This window comes from Mirounga leonina, unplaced genomic scaffold (assembly GCF_011800145.1).
Source record: "Mirounga leonina isolate KUSES-001 unplaced genomic scaffold, KU_Mleo_1.0 Mir_180, whole genome shotgun sequence".
In the NCBI taxonomy this organism is placed as follows: Eukaryota; Metazoa; Chordata; class Mammalia; order Carnivora; family Phocidae; genus Mirounga; species Mirounga leonina.
The window spans coordinates 36,044,893-36,068,470 of NW_023270469.1; the positions used below are offsets into that span (position 1 = coordinate 36,044,893).

Here is a 23,578-nt window from a genome sequence, read left to right on the forward strand (position 1 = left end):
CCGTAAGTATTAGCTGAGCGAACAGTACAGGATTGGAGCAGACTCCCTGGCCCCAGTGCTAGGGGGAGATGCACATACAGCTTGGTGCCCTGGCCTGACGGCATCTGTCCACTCAACCTGCCTTCCCTGGCCCCTCCGATTTCAGTGTTGGAGCCACAGGGATAGAGCAGGCAGAAAACACTAGTGTTAGAAGCTGTTGTGGGTCCTGCTTTCATTTGCATCGTTTACCGTGGTCAGGTTTCTTTCAAGCAGGACCTTATTTTACATGAGCCTCTGCACGAGGGCTGTCCTCACACCGCAGGGCTCCCGGGCGGGGGATATGGCCTGTCTCCTGTTTCTTGGATCAGCAGAGGCCGCAGGTAGGGGCAGCCTTCTCCGTCCAGCAGGGTGACTGGAGGCAGTGGGAGGGAGGTGGACGCCAACGTACTCGCCCATGTAGCCCTTGGAGGTAGAGTGGAAGGATGCAAGCTCCACGTTGCTGGAGTACTCGGGCCCCATCTCGTAAAGCACCTTCTTAAAGGAGTGGAATTTGCAGTCTGGAGAGTACACGTTGTCCTGGTACACCTGGGGGAGAGGACAGGACAAGCACAGTCACCCAAATTCCCCAAGAGGCCTGAGCTCATGCAGGCTGCTGCCGAGGGCGGGCATGGGTGCTCAGGCTCAGCCTGCAGTCAGGCTGTGTGCTGTGAAGCCCAACCTCTGATGCTACTTCCAGGAATGAGCCAGGCCAAAGGAACCTTCCAGAACAAGTAAGGAGGAAAGGCTTTGGGCTAGATGCCCACTTGATTTCTCCCATTCACCCACACTCACCTCCACCCAATCTCCAGACCTTTCTACCTCATCTGACCAGTGAGGACGTCAAGGACTCCTACCTGCCCAGGCAAGTTTTCTCCCTGAATGTTTACTTCCTTCCATAAGACTAATAATGAAAGCAGTCCATGTAGCTGTCCTCTGACCCCCCTACTTGAAGCGCTAAATGTGTTGCTCTCTTGGCCCTTTACATCACCTACCCCATTCGGAACCATTCTGTTTCTCTGTTCATCTCACTGCCAGCCTTCCACAGACTGCACCCATGAGCGGCGCCCACACATGCCCTGTTCTTTCCTGTGCACACAGTCTACACTCAGCAGACAAGCACCCCACTCCACCCTTGGGGATGAACTTCCACACTCATGTTGGGGATCAGGGAAATGGAGGCTCTCGGGGACACCGTGGGGCCACGGGAGGGTCAGCCCAGCTCCGCCTTCAACAAGCTATGCACAGCCCTCCTTCTCTTCCTCCCCCACCCTCTCCTCTTCCCAGACCTGAAGGGGAGGTCTGCACACCAGGTCACTCTGCTGCCCCATCTCTCCTTCCAAAATGAAGACTGTTAACACCTGATACTAATATAACCCTGTATATGTTAACTATATTGGAATTAAAACAATATGTATTTTTAGACCCATCTGCTAATCGTGGCAACAATGTGATGGGTAAGCCGTGTGTGTGTGTGTGTGCGCGTGTGTGCAGGGGTCAGGCGGTGTGGGGGGTGCTAGTGAGCAAAGAAATGAAACCAATGTGCTAGAAGCTACCACTGACCAGAAATCAGGAAGAAATGAAGAAGTGGAAAGAGAATTTGACAGGCCTTGAGCTTCTTCCTTACAAAGCAGGAAAAGAACAAGCAGCCTTGGCTCCAGAGCTGGGGTTTTAAGGAGCGGCAATCATGAAATTAAGATTTCCCTCCCCCCCCCCCCCCCCCCACAGGCTGGTAGACACAGAAGCACAAAGGCACAGGAACGCAGCATTATGCCCACCCAGAGCCCACTCTCCCTTCCCCAGAATGAGTCCCTCAACGTGCCCTCAAGGAACACTGCTCTCCCCCCGCCCCCCCCCCCCCAGGGGAGAGAGCTCACCCCTTGCCTGGGGCCTGGTCAATTTGCATACTGCAACCACTGGCCACAGTGATTGGTTCAGCAATGGGCGTGTGACCCAAGCTGCACCAATGAGGCTCGATTCTGAGACTTTTGCAGGAATCACCAGGAAGAAATGGTCTTTCTAGGCTGGGAAGACAGCAGGGCTGTGTGTGAGGCCAACGTGGAAGGACAGAGAATCTGAGCGATAGGGCTGGGGTCCCTGGACTTAGCCCCACACCTGTTACCCCTACCATCCTTTAATTTTTCTTTTAAGTTTAAAGTGGTTTGGGTTAACTTCCTGAAATTTATAACCAAGAATCCAAACCAATATAGGGATGATTTAGGTCACAGTTTCATAGGTTGTAACATCCTCATCCTTGGTTAGAATCACTCCTCCAACACCTAGAAAGTTCTCTCTGGTTACAGAAGAATCAAGTCTGGCTCCCTCCCCCTAGAAGAGAAAGCTCAGCCTCACTCCCCACGGAGGAGAGAGCTGAGCAACTCTTACCTCATCAGCCAGGAGAAAGAGCTTCTCTTCCCAGGCAAAGTGAATCACATCTTCTATGCACTTTCTGCTTTGTACCTGACCTAAAAAAATCCCCAACAAAACCAGAATGCAGCTTGTAATGCTATTTAAATTGTCCCTAAGTAAGAACCCCACCCAGAATCACTCAGGTGTTCTATGTTCCCGCACGACCCTTAGGGATCACCCTCCCTAGCTGCTGTGCCTGATAAGGTGTAGTCAACCTCTAGGGAACCCCGAGTGTTGGCCCCATCTGTCTGACTCATTTAAGCCACCCATACATGGAGGGAGAAGTGTCTCACACTCAACTTTCTTGTTACTCTTATGAGAGTGTTGTGCGTGTGTGTGTGTGTGTGTGTATAGAGGGATAGGTTTGTCTGGGCTAGAGGACAGTGTCCTAAGGAGCAGGAAAATAAAACGGAAGGGGTTAAATCAATCAGCTCTGCGTCCCCCACCCCTTACCACACACCAACAGCAGCCAACGGAGAGAATCACACTGTCTGATGGAGAGGTCGCACAGTGTCCCAGAGAGGCACTCACAAGCTCCGTGAGGCAGGGACAAGATCTGTATGGCTCATCGGCTATCCTTAAAGCCAGTACTCAGCAGGTGCTTGGCAAATATTTGCCACGTAAGCACTACATTAACAAGCCTGTGCACCTGCTCTGGTGTCTCCTGTCAGCCGCCACGTGGGAGCTACGCATCGCTGCTGATGACCGGGAGCACGCTGCAGTCCTTCCTTTCAAGGTCCCTCCCTTTGAGGACTTGATTCAACACAAGCAGTGGGAACCACCACCCCCCGTGTTACAGAAATGAGTACAAAGGGCAAAACAGTACTCTCCCAGTTTACACGAAATACCATGGGTTTGAGGTAGGGAAGGACCAAATGCTACAAGGTGGAAATGGAAACTTTCTCCCATGTTTCCTGACCCCTACTCTGGGCAGTGCCAGAGGTGCTCCCATACCCTCCAGGAAACACCACTACAGTCAGGCTTGCTGATTGCTTAAAAAAGGCAGCTTTTTTACTGTGGATATATGTGTATCTACGGATATTACCTATAACTCTGTGTGTATGTGTGTCTATCTTTGCACATTATTTATGTATACATATATATCTTGATGCAGAGCAATACGTAGAGTATATTACCTTTTTGTTAAAAATAAAAACATCTATATTTTTCTCTGTATGAGAACATCAAGAACATGTCTGGAAAAAAATTAGCTATGTCTCACAAAAGCACTGTATGATTCAACCAGGATCTCAGCCTTGAACTATCTAAGCAATGAACCAATTCCTTTACTAAAGGTCCAACTTTTCTCTTGCCAAGCAAGCGCCAAACCAGGCTTCCTATGAAGCTCAGGGTTCTGGGATTCCGGAAGGACAGCAGCCCTGAATTCTACAGGAACCAGCCACTTTCCCACAGACTGACAGGTTGTGGCTACCCAGGGGGCTGGCTGAGCCTGCCAGCAAACCCTACTGGGCTTGCCTCTGATCCCACTAACTATCCTGTTAGAATGCAATCAAAGATCTGAGCAGCAAGAATATCAAAACCATGTGCACATAATGCCAAGGGGAGTGCAAAGAGGAACTAAGTCAGGACCAGGGCCTCAGAAAGCCTGCCGCTCAGCAGAGGGAGTGGACCCAGTATATATGCAGATGATTCCACTGAGGTATGCAGCGCAAACCTGAGGACAAAGACAGAACTTGTTTCTCTCCAGCGCCTGCGAGTCACTCAGAACATGCCTCAGAGCCAGTGGATGGATAGACACAGGCGGTGGGTGGTGTCAAAGGGACCAGGACACAGCTGTGCCCAGCAGAGGGAGACATGAGACCACCTCACAGAAGGGATGACTTTGACACAGAAGGCTGGAGAGGGGTCTTCCAGGCCTCTCACCACAGGCTGGGCCAGAGGAAATTTCCCACAACCTAATGAGAAAATCTGTCACTTGAGCCTGCTCAGGGTCCTTCCCTTCTTTGAGTAACAGAGCTCAGCTGTTCTACCAGGAATTGCCTCTTTTTGCGCTCCAGCAGGGGCAAGGGACACACACCTGGCCAGAACCTTGATTTGACTGGTGCAGGGATGGGCAGGTGACCCAACTTGGGCCAAAGAGAGTCTGGCCTGGAATTTTTTTAAAACTATGGGCAAGGCTCTCTGCTGAGGTTGCTCAGTGGGCAGGCCATGGCTGGAGCTGCTGAAGGTCACTCCAAGGACAGAGCCTTCCTGAGGACTCCACCCAAGACCTGGGAAAGGGATGGAGGTTCCTAGGACAATGATGCTGACTCAGGTGTGCCGCTTTACCCCTGCACTTTACAGTTCTAGGACCCAACCTCTTCAGGTTTGAGCTGGGTTTCTGTCTTAAAACTCAGAGTTTTAAGCTTATTATCCCAATCCATCTTGATACCTTTCAGCCAAAGTGCTCACATTGTGTGGTCCAGACAAGATACATGGCCATCACAGGTAGGTTTCTATTTTTCATCCCGCATCTTCCAAGAGCTGACTGATATTTCACACATTCAGACCTCAGAAAGCAGAACCAGCTTCTGCCACTCATATAGTTACTCTTTAAAAATTACTCATATTAATATACAGTCACATGATCCCTTTACCTAAAATAGTCAAGTCTTTATGCAAATATTTCTTCCCAGACAGCCAGGCGAGAAGATATACGTAAATGCCTGGCTAAGAAGTTACCAGCCCTCTAACAGAAACTAGGCATACAGAGTATTTCCCAAGATATAGGACCTGCTACTACTCCAAGCTGGGACCAGGAGCATCAGCATCACCTGGGAGCTCGTTAGAAAAACAAATTCTCAAGCCCCCCTCCCACCCCAGCCTAATTACATCAGAGTACCTTGGAGTGGGGTCCAGCAGTTTGTTTTTTAACAAGTTAAAGTCGGAGAACCAATGTCCTAGGGTGGTGGTTCTCATCCTCAACGCAGGGAATATTGATGCCTGGGCCCGATCCCCAGAGATTCTGGCATGCAGCCCTGCCTTTAGCATTTTTAAAAGCTCCCTTTGTGATTCTAATGTGCAACCGTGTTTGAGAAGCCAGCTGTAGTCATTTTCCTACCGCGTTCTGGTTAGACTGCATCCCCACCTCCAGGGAGCTGATGTACATAAATGAGTGTTACAGCCAGCCGCACCCATTTTCTGCACTCAGGAATTCAAGTGGTGCTTTCAGCTGATTGAAGCATCATTTGATGTTCCAAAGAAGCAGATTCCACAATCAACTCCAACTCGTTTTGGCCCTGACCCAATTTATCTCAACAAAGGAGGAGAGAGGAGCCCTTGTTCTCGGCATCCAAATAGCACTGGGGGCAAATGAAGCCAGTGGCCCAGAAAGATCAAAACAGGGAAGGCTGTGCATTTTTTTTTTTAAGAAAAATATGTAAAAATAGGAGTGCTTTTCAACTTCTGGAAACAGGGTTTTTCATTTGTTTGCTGTTGTTTTTAACAAGGCATTTCCTCCTCAGGTCTCAAAGTACACAAGCAACATTGTGTCAAAGAAAAACAAAAACGCACACACAAGCATTCTGATAGCTGGTTCAGCAAAACAACTAGGAGTAAAGGTAAAATGAGGCCTGTGATTCATGGGGACAGGTTGTGTGTAAATAACCTCAAGGAGATTCTTTGCAAATGCAAGAACGTAAAAAAATAACAAAACAAAAAACTGGTTTTAATAATAATACAACCCTGTCCAAAAAAAAAAAGCGCCTGCATTTGTTCACCTCCTAAGCTGGCCTGGCTGGTGGCCGATTTTATGGCTTTATGTTAGCAAATCTGGCACTGGATTGGGAAACTGGGAGCAAAGAGAACATCGCATTATTTAACTCTTTAGTGTCCAGACGTGTAGTACACCAGCTGCCCTGCCCCCACCGCCCAAGAAACTGGCGAAGAAGTGAAGCACAGACCTGTGGGGTTCCCGGGGTTGATGATACACAGCACCTTGGGGTCACAGTGGTCTTTGGCCTTCTGCAAGGCCCGCCGGAGCTCGTTCACATTTAGGGCCCAGCAGTTCTCCTCATCTAGGTAATAGTTCACCTGGATGGCATCGAGCTCGGAGATGACAGCCGAGTAGAGGGGGTACTGTGGGATGGGGATCATCACGCCGGTCCGGGACTTGCCACCCCCAGACACCAGAATCTTCAGGATTGTCTGCAACAGAGAAGTCACAGCTTCCAGGGACACCGCCAATCTCCACCCTTTGGGGGCTGCCAGGCAGACTCCCCAGGAAGCCCCAACCCCAGCCTTTTACCAGCCACCCCGCTGCCTGCCTTTGGTGCAGGCCCCTGTGAGCTGCTTGACTTCCCTGAGTCTCACGGTCCCCATCTTTAAAACGAGGTCTGCCGTGAGGAGTAAGCAAAATGAAATGCCTTAAAGTTCTTAGCACAGTAGTTAAAGGACTCAATGCTTATACAAAGAGGCCTTTTAAAGCAGTAGTCCACAAACTGGCCCTGTCTTGGCCCTTAAGCTCATTCTGTATGTCCTGGCAGGGAGGAGGGACAGGAATCTGTCTTGTTAGTAATTACCGGTGCCCACGGCTGGGCAGACCCTTGAACAAGGAAGGGATTGTTGAATCAGGATAAAATACCCATCTTCTACAACCAGGTGGCACTTGAACCCGGTTGTTTCCACCGCTGTGTGGCTGAAGGTTTGCAGGACTCCTGAGAAACCAGGACACACGAACCCCGTGGGGATACTGGGGGAGGTGGCAGTAATTGATTGCAAACCCTGTTCTGGAGAAGTTCCCGCCTTACACACAGGCTCAGTTCCTTACTGCAAGAATGCTACTGGAATCAGAAGCTCAACAACTTGATTCTTTTCACTAAATCTTGAGGACACCTCCCTCCGCTGCTCTAGGACCTCTGCCTGTACGTGGGCTTCTCTGGGAATTAAGAGAGGCCTTGACAGCAGAACACAGTGGAAGATGCGATGGTTGGAGACCTGAGCCCCAACACTAGAATCCCAAAGGTTAAGGTTTAAGGTTACTGGGCCTGTTTCGTCATGGGCTCCAGTAAAAGCTGAATGCATCGGAAAGGCTTTGGGAAAGGATTAAAGCACTCAACAAACATCAGAAACAAGAGCCTTGGAGGTCAAAAGACGAAGATAACCCCATTAAAGGAAGAGTCAGCACACACTCCCTGAGGAGGGAAAATGAATGAATTGAAGGCACTAGCCCTGATTAGGCACAGGAAGGAGCATGCTCCATGGGAATGGATGAACACAGGTCCCTCAGACCCAGGACTTCAGAGCCCTTCTGCTAAGCACACTTTGATACCAGCCCCTCTTCACCCCGTCCACAGCTGACTCCCAGCCCAAGCCACCTCTTTCCTCATCTCCTAAACGCTCGCTCACATCCATTATGCCCCTTCCCTGCCAAAGTTAAATCTTAACATAAATCCCTGATCCGTCTGTCACTCTCCCCACCTTCAAGTCCTTCAGTGGACATTGTTCTTAGGACAATGACCTAAATCCTCTGCATGGCTACTAAGGCCCCATAGGACTCAGGCCGCAGTTGCCTCCCTAGCCCACTTCTGGAAACTCTGGCCCTTGCTACATGTGCTTATTCACTCCGACTCTCCTTCTGCAAACACACAGCAGCTTTCCGGCTCACAGCCTTGCACATGTTGACCTTCTGTTCAGAACACACTGTCCCCTACCTCCCCTGTTCATGCCTACGTATCCTCCAGATCTCTGCTCAGCCATCCTTTGCGAAGAAATCTTTCTGCTCCTCACAACCACCCCCGCCCCTGCTGCTCCTCCCACGGCACTCTGTCCTCTTCACCCAGAAGAGAAACAGAGTGCTTGTGGTAGGATGTTTATTTATGTGATATTAACGCTGGTCTGGTCCAGCACTAGGGTGTAAGCAGGGGCCAGGCTTGTTTGGTTCCCACGGTCTCCCCATCACCTGGTAAAGCACCTGGCAGAGGAGGATCACCAGTATGAACTAAGTGAGAGAAAGGTCAATGCCACCAGAAAGACAGGCAGCCTCGAGTGCCCATGGCTCCTCTCCAGCTGGACCCTCGGGTGTGCACTCTGGGGGGAAACCAAGGCTGCGGGAGACAGCGGGGAACCGTGGAGAGCCAGCCCCTCCTAGCAGGCCTGTCTCCCTGCTGGCAGGCTCACATCCTTGGCCCTAACGTGCAAGGCTGTTCTTCATGTGGGTAAGCACTGCCTAATAAGCCACCCTCCCACGTACAGAAATGCCGTCACTGGCTCCTGTGGTCAGATAAATGTTGTCGGGGTCTGCAGGCACGCCGCCATCTCTCCTGGTGATGTAGGCAGCCACGTCTTCACGGATGCAATTGACGCCCTGGCTAGCGCTGTAAGACCCTGTAAGACAGCGAGCAAGACAAGTGACTGGAGGCAGGATGACTGGCTCTATGCGGTTGGTGACAGCCACAGAATTACCTGGGGTGCGGGGGCGTGGGGGAGGTCTTAGACAGGACCCAACTCCCACTACTCTAGGCTGCGGAATCGTGGCAAGCTGCTTAACCACCTATCCGGGCTTCATCCACCCACCCGCTCATCCATCCGTCCACTCATCTGCTATCTCTCCATTCATCCACCTGCCCATCCACCCACCAATCCATTCATGCTTTCAACATTCACAGAGAAGTTAGACGTCAAGCATTATCCCAGGCCCTGGCATCCAATCAGGCAAATGTGCCCATCCTCTTTTATCCACCCTCCTGAGATTCATACACATTCTACAACGTATAATCACTACTGCTAGGCTTGCTCTGTCTTTATCACCGCTGCCTACACATGGTTCAAGAGAACCTGGAGGAACGGCAACAGCCTTCTGCAGCACTGGAAATGTTCCATGTCTTGATCCAGGTGAGGGTTACACAGGTGTGTGCATGTGCAAAAACTATTTGAGCTGCACATTAATATTTGTTCATTTTATTATAGGTTTGTTAATGCCTCAATAAAGAACTTAAGTTTTTTAATGTCACACCACTGTTTTTAGAAAGAATTTGAGAATAGGTACTTGCACATGCACAGAATCTGGTAGGAGTCCCAAACTGGTTGAACTGAACTCTCTGGAGAAGTAAAGGGGAGGCCGGGGGTCAGAGGTGGGAGGCAGACTTTTCACTCTATATCCTTTCACACCATTTGAATTTTAGACCACATTTAGAGAGAACCAGCCTATTCCTTCTAAGACTACTGCAAACCCACCACCAGGAGGTAGGATGGGGCTTCTCTGGGCGTCAGTATCAGTCAGCCCAGGCCCTGCGCCCTGGAGGCACTTCACGTGCAGCTGTACTCAAGTGGGCCAGCCAGGCTCCGCCTCAGTGTCTGTGCATCACTGGACTCCCCCTTGCCCTCTGGCCAGCCGTAGGATGGGGGGAGGAGGGAGGGGAGGCTAGGCCAATTCTCTAAGGTTCCAGTGGCAAACATTAACATGTATCAAATCCAGGTGGTGGGTTCCAGGTCTTTTGTTACATTACTTGGGGTATTCTAATGCATTTGAAATATTTTATAAATTAAAACAGTGGGGAGGTACAAATGCTGGTATTAGAGAATCCTTCCTCTACGGAGTAACTGACTTGATTATTTCTGAGCTCCCAATCTCAGAAACATTTCCCTGTGCCTTCTCTCAATGCCTGCCCCTCCTCTCCATGGGGCCTGTGCATTCCCACACCAGCCAAGCCTCCCCTTTCTCCTACCTCTAGCTCATCCACTTCCTTGAGTTCCCAGGCCTTCGCCCCTTGGCAAGCTCCCCGCCCCTGCAGGCCACTGACTTTCCACCCTTTCCTTCAGCTTTTCTGTTACGCTCCAAACCACACTGGTCTTTCAAAGCTCAAATCGTCTCTCTCTAGGGGGCCTGTCATAAAGATACTGCCCCACGCCCAGCCTCTCCCCCTGACCTGCAATTTCTCCAGTTATTTATTGTATACACATGAAGCCTGCCTCCCCATGTTGACTGTAAGTTCCTTGAGGGCAGGGGCCATTACCTAGTTCTTCTGTGCATCTCGGCTAGAGCAACCTATCCTCCTGCCTGGCCCCACCCCACTACACCCCTGCTTAGGACCCACTGCCCTCAGACTGATGGCAACCTGCCTCCCATGGCCTACAAACCCACATCATCACCACTGCCAAACTTCCCAGCCCCATCACATACCGCCTCATCCAGACCTCTTCACTTTATCATACTCAGTTCTCAAACCTCAGGGCCTTTGCACACACCATTTCTTCTGTTTGGCATGCATTTGCAGGTTCTCTATTACTCACCGTCCACTTGAATTTGAATCATATTTGCTCCTTAAACCCTCCCTCTACCTTAGAATCCCTGGTTATAGCCCCATAGCTCTCTGCTTTTTCTCCAAGAACTCATGAAAACTAGAGATTATTTTTTGTGTGAGTTCTCTTTAATGTTTGTTTCTCCCAAATCTGACCGTGAACTTTGTGAGCATAGAAATTCCATCAGCCTGGTTCACTTCACCAGTGTCCCTCAGCGCCTGGAGCAGTGCTCCAGGAGGGCTAGATAAGGACCTGCACCTCCCTGGATGTCCAGATTCCACCTTAATCTTATGTAAGATCCAAGATACAACCTGAACTGAATTACTCATCAAACAGAAAATAAGGAAACTCTAGTCAGAAGTAATTTTAGGGGCGCCTGGGTGGCTCAGTTGGTTGAGCATCCAACTCTTGATTTTGGCTCAGGTCGTGATCTCAACTGAGGCCCATGTCCGTCAGCTCTGCGCTCAGCAGGGAGTCTGCATGACAGTCTCTCTCTCCCCTTGGCCCTCCCCCTACTTATGCATGCTTTCTCATATAAATAAATAAATCTTTAATAAAGGGCACAATAAAAACACATCCAGATGAGCTCTAAGACCTTGTTTACATATTTAATAATCCCGACCGGGGTCGGGGTCGCCCTGAGCATACTGACATTTTCCATTTCCCTTACTTCTATTGGCTGGTAGGCTTAGTTGACAGAGCACCACCCCCAGAATGACACTGCCCTACCCCCTGCAATGGGCAGGGACTGGTGGTGACCCCCAGGGACAGCGCTTCTCCACACCTGACAAGGGGCTTTAGCACATACGTCAACCTCCTTCAAAAGCCCAGGAGGTGAGTAGAGTACTTTCTAGTTCAAGGAGGAGAGAGGCTCAGGGAGTACCCGCCTCACCTATCTTCATAGGGTCCTCAGACAGAACTCAGTGCAGGTCCGCAAAACCCCACAGGCCAACTTTCCTCTTGCTACAACACCCCAAGAGGGGACTCACATGAACGTGGCCTCCCAAACTCTTTCCCATAGCCCTGGCTGACAAGGGTTGCAAAAACTTGATGAAATTTCCTACAGGGAACAAAGAACCCCTCCCACTTCCCCAGACATTCACATCAGGTATGCAGAAGGCCAACACTCCGTCCCCCTGCCTCTCCTTGCAGCTTCCAGGAATCAGGCCCATGGCCATGGGGTCTTTGAGAAGTGCCTTTGTCCTGTGCGCTGGGCAGAGGGCTCAGGAGGAGAGGAGACTGCAGGCTGGGCCTTTGGGCTGTCGGGTTGTTCTCTTCCAGCTTGTGGTTTCGGCCTTGCCACACAAGGCTGGCCCTCACCCTCCCCAGTCTGGCAGGCAGGAAAGCAAGGGGGAGCTGGCCCCCTCCTGAGAGGGACACCCTGAAGGACAGTGACCAGACTCGGACAGAGGGCTGGGGGAGCAACCACAGCAAGGAAGGTGGTAAGCACGGGGCTCTCACTGAAGGGAAAGAGCAGAAAAAGGAAGGGGAGGGGCTGGGGATGACAGAGAGGCCAAAGGTAGCTGATCCTCTGCTGAGCAAGCCACAAGAATCACTCTCCCACGTTCCAGAACATTCAGGAACGTGTCCTAAAGAAGCTCTAAGAACAACTATTTTTCCTGGGGCAAGGAAAGCTGGATCCCCTATGTAGGCGCGGGGCAAAGGAATGGGGCAAAAGTAAACAGAACAAAGAACAGGAGATGAGAACAAAGAACCAGAGGCCCAGAGACTAGAAATCCATCTCAGCAGCAAAGGGAGAGAGAGTATCATTTTCACATCTACGGGGGCCAAATTCCAGGGCCTCCCTCCATGGAGTGCTCCCTCCATAAGGAGGCAGATGGCTGGGCGTGGCCTTTAGAACCAAAGGCCGGGGTGGTGGGAACACAAGGAATGGGAGGGTGGACAGCACGGTCAGAAGGAAGGAAGCCACCAAACGGGGTTCTCAGGCATCTCACAGCACTCCCCTTCCCCAATAACTGCCTGCCCCTTCCTGCCTGTGGGGGTGACAGACAGGCTAGAAGGCTGGACAAAGCCGCGCACCGCCCTTCACCCGGCCTGTCACTGAGGCCCACCCCTGGCTTAAACCCTCTGCTCTGAGGGGCGCCTGGGTGACTCAGGGTAAGCATCTGACTCTTTTTCTTTTTTTTTTTTTTTTTAAGATTTTATTTATTTGACAGAGAGAGAGACACAGCAAGAGAGGGAACACAAGCAGGGGGAGCGGGAGAGGGAGAAGCAGGCTTCCCGCTGAGCAGAGAACCCGATGTGGGGCTCGATCCCAGGACCCTGGGATCATGACCTGAGCCAGAGGTAGAGCCCAACCAACTGAGCCACCCAGGCGCCCCAGCATCTGACTCTTGATTTCGGCTCAGGTCATGATCTCGGGGTCCTGGGATCAAGCTCCACATTAGGCTCCACACTTAGGAGGGAGTCAGCTTGAGGATTCTCTCCCTCCCCCTGCTCTCTCTCTCTCTAAAATAAGTAAATCTTTTTAAAAAAACCAACCAACCCTCTGCTCTGACAGAAGGGTCAGTTACTCAAGCTGGCTCCCAGGTGTAAAGCCAAACTCCAGGCCAATGTAGGCTCTTGCAACTGAAGTGCCCTGGTCCTCCAAAAGGTATCATTTACCTCACTGCCCAGCTAACAGGAGCTGAACAGAGCAGACAAGAAGAGGAAGACTGTTTTTCATTACTCTGCATGTCACCATGCCATACACGTTCACACACACACTCACATGAATAACTCTCCATTCGTGGCCAGGGCCCGGGCCCACACTCAAAACACATGCCCTCGGTACCCACTTCATGCCCTCTGGGACCTGGCTAGTCGGGGGGCCTCACCCAGGCTGTTCCCGCCACAAGCCTGTAGAATCCGCCGGGCTCGTTTCTTAGCATCTTCTGGGAAGCTGGGGCTGTCCAACAGGTTTGGGTAGGTGCAGAGTGCCATCACCTGGGGGAACAGAGGCGCGGGCTGGGCTCCCAGCACCCCTCCACCCCAAAGCACCAGGAGGGGCACAAGGACCCTGAGCATTGACCCTGGGAAGATGACAACTCCGGGATGTGCTGGAGCATGTCTCTGTACGAGGGCTCCAGTCTGGGGGAGCTTGGGGGTGCACGGGGAGGAGCATGCTGGGCTCTTTGCAGCAGGAGAGATGCTGAAAGGCGGACTACATCATGACCTGGGCTTGGGACCCAAAGGGGGGCTGCCAGAAGAGGAGCCGGGGAAGAGAAGGAGCCTGCCCCTCAGTCCCTCACCCCAACTCTTCCAAAGAGGATAGCAGTTCACACACCCAAGGCCACAAGATCCAGGGGGCTCCTGAGCCGGGACCAGGGCTGAGCAAGCAAGTGAACCCCAAGTGAAAGGAACACAGACCCTTTCCTAACTCACAGACTGCGTGTCCTCCCCCACGCCCTCAACCCCCTGCCCCCTTTCTCACCATCACCCCTTTTCCCAGCCAGAACTGAAAGCCGGGTCAGCCTTCCCATCTCTATAACAGAAAATCACCCTAACCTCACAAATTAAGAGGATTAAGCAAGGAAATGTTTGCAGAAGTGCTGGTAAACCCCAGCTCACCGGGCAAGTCTAAGCTGGTAGCTTAGGAGCTGTGCCAAAGAGCACTGAGGGGAAGTGAGGGCTTGTGGCTCTGACACCAGCTGGTGCCTTCAGGTTGGAGCTGGCTTCTTGGAGTCCCGCTCTTCTTCAATGGTACAATGGGGAGTGACCCGGCCTACCCTCTGCTCTCCTTCCACAGGCACTTGTGAAGAGGAGACAAGTGTGAAGGCTGCAGGATGCCAGCACCAGGCAGAAGCTGGGTTTGCCATAGCCAGAGGCAGAATTGGACTTGGGAACGTGTCAGGCAGCCAGAGAAGGCTGAGGCAACATTCCTGTCCAGAGCCCCAGGCATGTGTGGGGAACAGCTCTGGCCTCTTGCCTCCAGAGCTGCGTGAGTCTGGGATAGCCAGGGCCCTCCAGCCTCCTGCTGCCTCCGCCTCGCTGGCAAAGCTGCTCTGTTTGGTCTGATCCATTTCCCCGTCCTGGGCCCAGGCTGGGGCCTCTTACGTTCCCAGGCAGCTGGTGCGCTCCTGAGGTCAGCAGCAGTGGCCACGGGAGGGGAGGCCCGATGGACGTTCCTCAGGTCAGTGCCAGCCTCAGTTCTTTTCCCCAGACCCCGTGCGAACGCCCTGAGCTAAGTAAGGTCCCCACACCTCTCCACCCAGAGAGTAGGGCAGGGTCCGGGAAAAGGGCCGGGGCCTTCAGGGCTCAGCTGCCCTGCTTGCCCGAGCCTACGAACCTTCACCACGTAAGCACCATATTTTGCTCCAATTCTTCTTTGCCACTGCTGGTCTCTAGCCTCTGTTCAGGGGGCTCTATGGCATTTTCCCACCCTGTTTTTTTCCCTCCAGCCCACCAATCCCCCAGTTTCAGCCCACGCAGCATCCTTGTGGCTGGTGCTCACACTGGAGCATAAAACCGCCTCCTGGAGACCCCAGGAGCAGGACGGGTCACAGCAGCAAGGCAACAAGGAGAGGAGCAGCTGACAATGGTCTGCAACCCCACACTCTCCTGCTGGGCCAGGGGTGAGCACTTCATGCTCACTGTCGCTCTGGGGCCCCCAGCTGTCCTCCAAGGCAGGCTGTGGTGATCTGCACTTGCTCAAAGCCACCCAGGTGGTAAGTGGCAGAGTCAACACTCAAACTTGGGGTGTCTCACCTGGGATCAAAGTACCTGGACCCCCACATACCACCTCCCAGCTCACTGGGCCTCTACCTCTCCAAGCTGCCTCTGATGCGCTTATCAACCAAGCTCCGAACTTGGTATCAGAGACCATGACTATGGAAGGGCATCCCTGGGAGCCTCATACACAAGAGTAACCCCAAAATGAATCTAGGCATTCCAGACAACTTTGGAAGGGGAGGAGGCTGAGGGAGAGACCCGGGGGACATCAGGCACCGGAGGGGGCTGCTACTTTAATGGCACCTCCCTGTGGGATTCTGGTGCCTACTGTGTCCTGAGGGGGCCGGATGGGGGAGGAAGCAGGGATGAGAGGAGCTGGCTGGCCCTACGAGCCTCCAGTTCCCTGCTTTCACCCAGCCGCCTCTGCTCCTGAGGGCCAGCTTACCTGTCGGAGGAAGGTTATTGGCTGCTGGCCCATGGCCTGGGCGTCCCCGATGTTGGCACGGATGACCTCAGTGAATGGTTTTTTGATACCCTGAGCAGAGAGAAGGCAACAGGTGGTTACTTGAAGACTCGTAGACCCTGGGTTCCAGAGACCAAGCAATGCCCCCACAGGATATTAATAAACACTCCTATTTTGAGCCTTACCAGGTGTCAGGCGTAGTGCCAAGCCCTTGACATGGCTTGCCCCATTTAACCTTAACCACTACCCCATGAAGAACTAGTGTTAATCTCCTTTTACAAATGAGGAAAAATGAGGCTTCAAAAGGCTAAGAAACTTGCCTGAGGTCACATAATTGATAAATACAAGGACTGGGATCTGAAGCCAGACTCCAAGACGACTCTTCTTGCCACTAGCTCAGCGCCCCCCACTTTGAGAAGGCTGACGAGCTCTCCTGGGCTACCACAGCACGCTGAGGAAGCTGCAGGTCCACGGCCGCCAGTCAACTGGGGCCTGCTGGGGATGCCTAAATAGAAGACCTTGGGGCAAAAGTGGTGGGAGGCAGGGGTCAGTAGCAGAGGCCCCCAAACGTCAGGGAGAGGCTCCCACAACTCGCCCCCAAGCACAGTTCCGCCTCAACAGCCTAAATAAATGGCAGGGGCACCACGGCCACCTGCCCCTCCAGAAGATCCCCGATCAGCGGGGACCTCTAGGCTTGTTCCCTTGCAACCTGGCTTTGCAGAATAAAGAATGTGGGCTGATTTTCACTTTAAAAAAAAAAAAAAAAAGGCACCAGAGATGGAAAGAGTGGCTACAGAACAAACTCGTGGCCACTGCCTAAGCAATGTGTTCAGCACCGGAAGGAGGTCACAGAGGGACTCAGACACCTGCCAACCTCAACGTCAGGGAGTGGTGGGGTGGGGGAGTGACTAAAGGACTCCCCGCTGCTTCGGAGAAAACGCACTTTGGACGGAGGTTTGTGGGGATCTGGAAATGTGGGGATTCCACAGAGCTCCCTGATAAGCCCAGAATTTGCCACTAGAAGAGTATCAGCAGCAGGTTCAAGGACCTCCCAGGGTGGCTGAAGGATTCCCCGAGACAAACACTACGAAAGCACTTGACAGAGTACAAACATCATCATCTTACAAAGCCCGGCCAAGGACAAGGTCAACAGGGTCGTGGGTAGAGTTAAGAAGGCTATGGGGCAAGGAGGTGGCAGGACCGAGGGGTGGCCTGGGTGCAAGGCCTGGCCACCTTCCCATCTCCAGCTGCCCTTTCCTCAAGGGCATGCTAAATTCAAATTTTAAAAATACAATTCTAGGGGCGCCTGGGTGGCTCAGTCATTAAGCGTCTGCCTTCGGCTCAGGTCAGGATCCCAGGGTCCTGGGATCGAGCCCCACATCGGGCTCCCTGCTCAGCGGGAAGCCTGCTTCTCCCTCTCCCACTCCCCCTGCTTGTGTTCCCTCTCTCGCTGTGTCTCTCTCTGTCAAATAAATAAATAAAATCTTAAAAAAAAAAAATCAATTCTATGTGGTTTTTTAAAAATTTTTTATTTAAATTCAATTTAGTTAACATGTAGTGTATTGTTAGTTTCAAGGGTAGAATTTAGTGATTCATCAGTTGCATCTAACACCCAGTGCTCATTACATCAAGTGCCCTCCTTCATGCCCATCCCCCAGTTACCTCATCCCCCTCCAGCAACCCTCGTTTGTTTCCTAGAGTTAAGTGTCTCTTAGGGTTTGCCTCCCTGCTTTCTATGGTTTTGACCCTTGTCTTTTCTCCATTTCCCACAATGTGGGAATAAAAGCACCTTTAGAAAACTTTCCCTTTTCAAAATCAGTAATATACACCTTAAGTAAAACACAATGACCTTAAGGGACGAAAGCAGCTGGCAAAGTTTTCCTGACCCTCCCCGGCCACTCCTAAGACCCTCCCATATATCTGGCTGCTCTGGAGTGAGAAGGCATGGAGTAGGGGACAGAGCAGGCTGAGGAGGGTGTCTCAGAAATGGCCCTGGACCTTCATAAACAGGCCTTGATAAGTCTCCAGAAGCTTATGGGGGGAAGAGGCCTTTTAATTCCCTGTGTCCCTTCTGCAGAGCTCTTCAGGGGTGGTCAGTATGAAAAGAGGTCCCAGGGTGCATGGGAGAAGCAGCTTAAGTGTCCTGAGGGCCAAGGCATATGGGTGGCACCACCCTCTGCTCCAGGGCTAGGACAGGGGTGAGAGCAGGACCCTGGAGACAGACTGTGAGGCATGTGGCCCCAGGGCTCACCCCAGGGGCAGGAGGCTGGAGGTGGAGGAGGGGCCAGGCCATGGTGTGCAAAGGGGCAGGACCCACCCACCCCTTGGCCCTGGCCTGGGCTCCGGGCACAGGTCCCTCTGTCAGCCTGTGAACTGCCACAGCCCCCCAGGCCTGGCCAGCGGAATACAGGTAATTTCTACAGTATGGGCACAGTCCATTCTTTGGTGGGGATAAAATCTGTCACAGTCGAGAGCCAGGACTGCGGGCCCTCAGCCAGCCCAGTGCAGGGAGAGAATATGCCTGGAACAGAGCCTTGGATGTTCCTTTCCCATGCCCGCCCCCTGCACTGCTCAACCGAATTCAGGGCCTGCTGACAAGAAGCCTAGGAACACTGAGCATCTCTTTTCTTGAGTCTGGGTACCCACAGACCCCAGACATTTTGCTGTGATGGATGAGCTGGGGGGCTGGGGGAGATTGGCTCCCTTGTGGGCAGCAGACCAGCCTGCCCAGCCAAAGGCCTCCATACAGAGGAGACTGTTCTGGGCAGATTCCTATCTCTAGGTACTCAAGGTCCACACGGATGGGAAATACCAAGGAGCCAGGGACAGACTCCTGCCCAGAGTGACTCATCCAGGCCTGGTAGGCACACCCAGTGGTGACCTTGCCTCAGCCCAGCCCCCAAGAGCCTGTCGGGTCAGCAGGTAGCATCCAGTTTCCTCCCACAGTATCCTAGAGCACATCTAGATAATCCACTTGCATACATCCCGCCCAGAACTACCTCCCTCTGGGGCAGTGAGATAAGATCCTACCCAGGGGAACTCCTTCTCCACCACCCAGCTTAAATAGGGATCAGGGAATAGGCCCTCAGGTTCAAGGATGGCATATTTCAGAAGATGTTACCAAGGAGAAGGAAAAAGACTATCATTGTCCTTCCCAGTTGACAGGCCCAACTTCACTAGGAGGGTTGAGGGCCCAATGATGATTCTAACAGGCTCAAGGCAGTTTTCTTGAGTGAGGGATGGCTCCTGTCATTTCATGTGACTCGTGGGGTGAGGGGGTGGGGAAGAGTTGGTAGGGCAGTTATATCCTGGAACAGAGCCCTGGATGTTCCTTTCCCATGCCCGCCCCCTGCACTGCTCAACCAATTCAGGGCCTGCTGACAAGTCTGGGAACACTGAGGGGCACCTGGGTGGCTCAGTCGTTAAGCGTCTGCCTTCGGCTCGGGTCGTGATCTCAGGGTCCTGAGATCGAGCCCCACATCGGGCTCCCTGCTCAGCAAGAGGCCTGCTTCTCCCTCTCCCCCTGCTTATGTTCCGTCTCTCGCTATGTCTTTATCTGTCAAGTGAATAAATAAAATCTTTAAAAAAAAAAAAAAAAAAAAGTCTGGGAACACTGAGCATCTCTTTTCTTGGGTCTGGGTACCCAAGGTCCCACCAAGGTCCCCATGGGATGGGAAATACCCTGAACTCTGAGGGTCTGTGGGAGGGTCACCCGTAGAAACTGAGACTTACAGGGCAGAAGCAGGAAGGAAAGCTGATGAGCTCCAAATAGGATAATTCATGATGGCAAGGCTAAGGCCCAGGCAAGACAGAGCAAACCCTGCAGAATGCATTCCCAGACCCAGAGAGGCTCAGCATGAAGGCGAGGAAAGGGCATCCTGTGGCGCTTCTCCTCAAGCAACTCTCATTAGTTTGAGAAAAGAACTCTTAAGAGTTCTAACTGGTTTCTAGCTGTTTTCAAAGCATCATTACTAACATCTCAAACTAGTCTTTAGAAGAAATAAATTGTAGGGATGGGGGGACTGGGTGATAGACACTGGGGAGGGTATGTGCTCTGGTAAGCGCTGTGAATTGTGCAAGACTGTTGAATCTCAGATCTGTACCTCTGAAACAAATGATGCAATATATGTTAAGAAAAAAAAAAAAAGAAGAAGAAGAAGAAGAAGAAGGTAGCGGGAGGGGAAGAATAAAGCGGGGGAAATCGGAGGGGTAGACGAACCATGAGAGACGATGGACTCTGAAAAACAAACAGGGTTCTAGAGGGGAGGGGGGTGGGAGGCTGGGTTAGCCTGGTGGTGGGTATTTAGGAGGGCACATTCTGCATGGAGCACTGGGTGTTGTGCACAAACAATGAATCATGGAACACTTCATCTAAAACTAATGTTGTAATGTAAGGGGATTAACATAAGAATAAAAAAATTAAAAAAAAAAATGGCAGGGTGGTGATTGGGATTAAATAGGATGCCCATTAAAAGCACCCACCAGTCCCTTGTTAATAATAAATGACCAATATCTTGTAACTATTAGAAAAAAAAAAAAAAAAGAAGAAGAAATAAATTGGCCCCATTTTGCAGATGCATAAACTGAAGGCAAGGTGCTCTAAGAGACTGCTCTGAGGCCCACAGCACGTAAAGCAAAGCCCAGGATGCAGGTCCATGGTGACCTGGGCAGGGTGGGTGGTGGAGGGTTTGTTCTATTAGAAGCCCACACTACAAATTTATTTTAAAGTAGCATCTTGGGGTGCCTGGGTGGCTCAGTTGGTTAAACGACTGCCTTCGGCTCAGGTCATGATCCTGGAGTCCCTGGATCGAGTCCCGCATCAGGCTCCCTGCTCGGCGGGGAGTCTGCTTCTCCCTCTGACCCTCCCCCTTCTCATGTGCTCTCTCTCTCATTCCCTCTCTCTAATAAATAAAATCTTTAAAAAATACATAAATAAAAATTAAAAAAGTAGCATCTAAACTCTAAAGAAAATGACCAGTGAGATTTCACCACCTGTGCTTGGAACAGCCAGGGTTGCCGATCTTAGTTCTCAGCTAACTATAACCATGTGCTATCTAGCACCTTCCATTTTTACCAGTGTAGATGCAGTACAAACTGATGTTAACAGTCATAATCAGTTTTTCCCTCTATTTATGAATGTTTTGCCCCAACTGTGTGTACTTTACAAATAGAAGTAAAGCCACTCCTCTGTCTCTACTTGTGCCAACTTCCTCCCTTCTTGCAATAAAGAAAAAAAGAAGTAGGTTGAGGAAGAACTGACAGATCTTTTCAAAACTCCTACTAATTGCGGCTTATTTTTAAGTGCTGCTCCCAGTGAACACCAGGATCTGAAAAGCTAGTACTTTCTCCCCCTTGGAGCTTGGAGCTGCTGTCAGCGAGAAACAGGGCCTCCCTGAGAGCACACAGACGGCACTGGAGGAAAATGGACCCTTTCACACCCACTTAGCCAACTACCCCTCCCTCCTTCAGGCTTTCCTGAGCATTTTCCACTCCTATCACAGAAGGAAGAAGAACGGGGCTCGCCCAGCAAGCCACCTCAAAGTCAAACACCAGAACCAAAAGGCAACACAAAGACCAGAACACCTTCAGATGGACAAGATGGTACAAAAGTCAGGGCAGGGGTTGGTGGGGGGATGAATCTCTGGGCCCACCAAGCCACCTCTCTCCTTTTATAGACTGGGGAAACCAAAGTCTAGAGAGGATATGAGATTCACCCCAAGTCACCCTACAAATCCTTACCCATCCCATCTGTACCCAATCAAACCCTTTATAACATCAGTCCAGTTGTGATCATTGCAGTTCAAAACAGAGGTAGAAAAAAACGACGCTGTGCACAGCCAAGCCAAAAAAAGAAAAAAAAAAAAAAAAAAAAGACTGGGAAAATATGGCTCTCTCAGAAGGGGCACTGTGTAAGCTCGCCAAGTAGAGCGAGGCTGTCTCCCAAAATGAAAGGTTTAAGTGAGGCTATGCTGGCTTGGCTGAGCTATGTCTTCAGCACCTAGACCGGGACAAAGTGAGAATAAAACGAGAAGGGAGGAGCTTGAATGAAAGCACCAGAAAGCAGGTGCACAGAAAACTCAACTTACTCAAGAGTAAGCCATGGGAATGTGGGGCATCTGTCCCAGAAATCACAGGGTGTTTCCAGCTTAAATGACCAAGAAATCTGTCCACCTCAAACATGGAACCATACCCTGGGCTGGAAACCCTTCATGGTTCCCCACTTCACACCGAAACCCCCACTCTGCACCAGAAAAGTCCTGAGCCCGGCAGCCAGGACTCCAGCCCACCTTTTCTGTCTCATTGATCTCCCATATCCCCCTGCCATAATGCTCTTCAAATAGCACCAACCCCTGCCCCAAATGGCCAGAACTTCCCAACCTTCCATCTTTGCTCACAGCTCCCACGTGGAATTCTCTCACATTTTTCTCTGCCTGCTAAAAAATCCCACCAGTCCTTAAAGAATTGTGGGGGAGAGCCTCAGGTCCAGAGAACAGGTGGGCAGTCAGCCTCCTGAAGACAAAGACAGGACACCTTTCTGTCCTAATCATCCTCATACTTCACGGAGCCCACACCCAAGCTGCTATTTAGCAAAAGGTAGATAGAGACAATTCCTGGAGCCCTTACCAGCTCTGAAACCAGAGGAATTAGCTGTAAAGTGATAAGCCAGGAACAATTTAATCTCAGCTTTGTTTTAACAGGGAGACTGTTGTCTCAAGGACAGGAAGCTCCAGTCGTCCAGATAGCCACAAGGAGCAGAGTGGCAAAATTCATGTTTTCAGTCCCTGGCCCACCTCAGGCCAGGGAAGCACAGAAACCGAGCCAGTCTTCTGTGGGCCAAACCTTAAACTTAGCCCTGCAAGAAGTCAGAGGGAGACCCTGGACTCTGACTTGTTCAGCTCACTATTTTCAGCCTGGAGAACTGGGCATCCCACCACTGCTTCCTCCCATGCATTCAAGGGACACTAAGTGATCAACTCGCCCCAGAGTCACCCAGTCTAGAGCCTCTGAGAGCAAGATCAAGGAACCCTCCGCCACCCGCATTCTGGGCTACAACTATCTTAAGAAAGCAGCTGTTTCATCAGATATTACAAATCTGGGTGCCTGGGTGGCTCAGTTGGTTAAGCGACTGCCTTTGGCTCAGGTCATGAGCCCGGGGTCCCGGAATCGAGTCCCGCATTGGGCTCCTGGCTCAGCGGGGAGCCTGCTTCTCCCTCTGACCCCCTCCCCTCTCATGCTGTTTCTCTCTTGCTCGCTCTCTAATAAATAAATAAAATCTTTAAAAAAAAAAAAGATATTACAAATCTTAGGAGTATTTGCTTTTTTTTTTTTTTCATTGCCACTCTTGACTTGACCTCCTCAATTCCACTCAGGTTAGAACTGGTATCTTACAGAAGTAGCTCTTACACACACCCAGTCACCCTGGTTGTAGGAAGAGAGAAATCACTCCTGGGGATGCAGACACTTTTACATGCAACTACAAACTAAAGCCAAGATCCCAGCCAGCCAGTCACCAAGACAAAGAAAGCCCCACAGCCATCCTACCAAGGCCCCAAAGGCTCAAGACTTTGACTACCCACTGGGGATGAGTGTATCCCCAGAGAACAAACTGTGGTGGCCAATCAAGGTTTCAGTGAGGGGCCTAAGGGCAGGAATTGTCAGGACCCTCCTCCACACCTCCACTCTCGTCATGGAACCACTACTGTCAGAATGACCCAAAAGGTCTCAGAAAGAAAAAAGCTTTGGGAACAAACCCAAGTCTTAGAGCCTTCCTCCCTCTCCTAC

At 51.4% G+C, this 23,578-nt stretch overlaps 1 protein-coding gene across 1 annotated transcript in view; it reads right to left on the reverse strand.

The window, feature by feature from the left end:
- The window catches only part of GPT2 (glutamic--pyruvic transaminase 2), a 34,448-nt gene that overhangs the window by 9,791 nt on the left and 1,079 nt on the right, over nt 1-23,578 (reverse strand). The window contains exons 3-8 of the mRNA XM_035025283.1: nt 15,779-15,868; nt 13,500-13,608; nt 8,615-8,748; nt 6,327-6,570; nt 2,401-2,480; nt 428-564 (exon numbers count right to left, since the gene is read on the reverse strand). Coding sequence (XP_034881174.1) covers nt 428-564; nt 2,401-2,480; nt 6,327-6,570; nt 8,615-8,748; nt 13,500-13,608; nt 15,779-15,868 — 794 coding nt within the window. The remainder of the gene's footprint in view (nt 1-427; nt 565-2,400; nt 2,481-6,326; nt 6,571-8,614; nt 8,749-13,499; nt 13,609-15,778; nt 15,869-23,578) is intronic.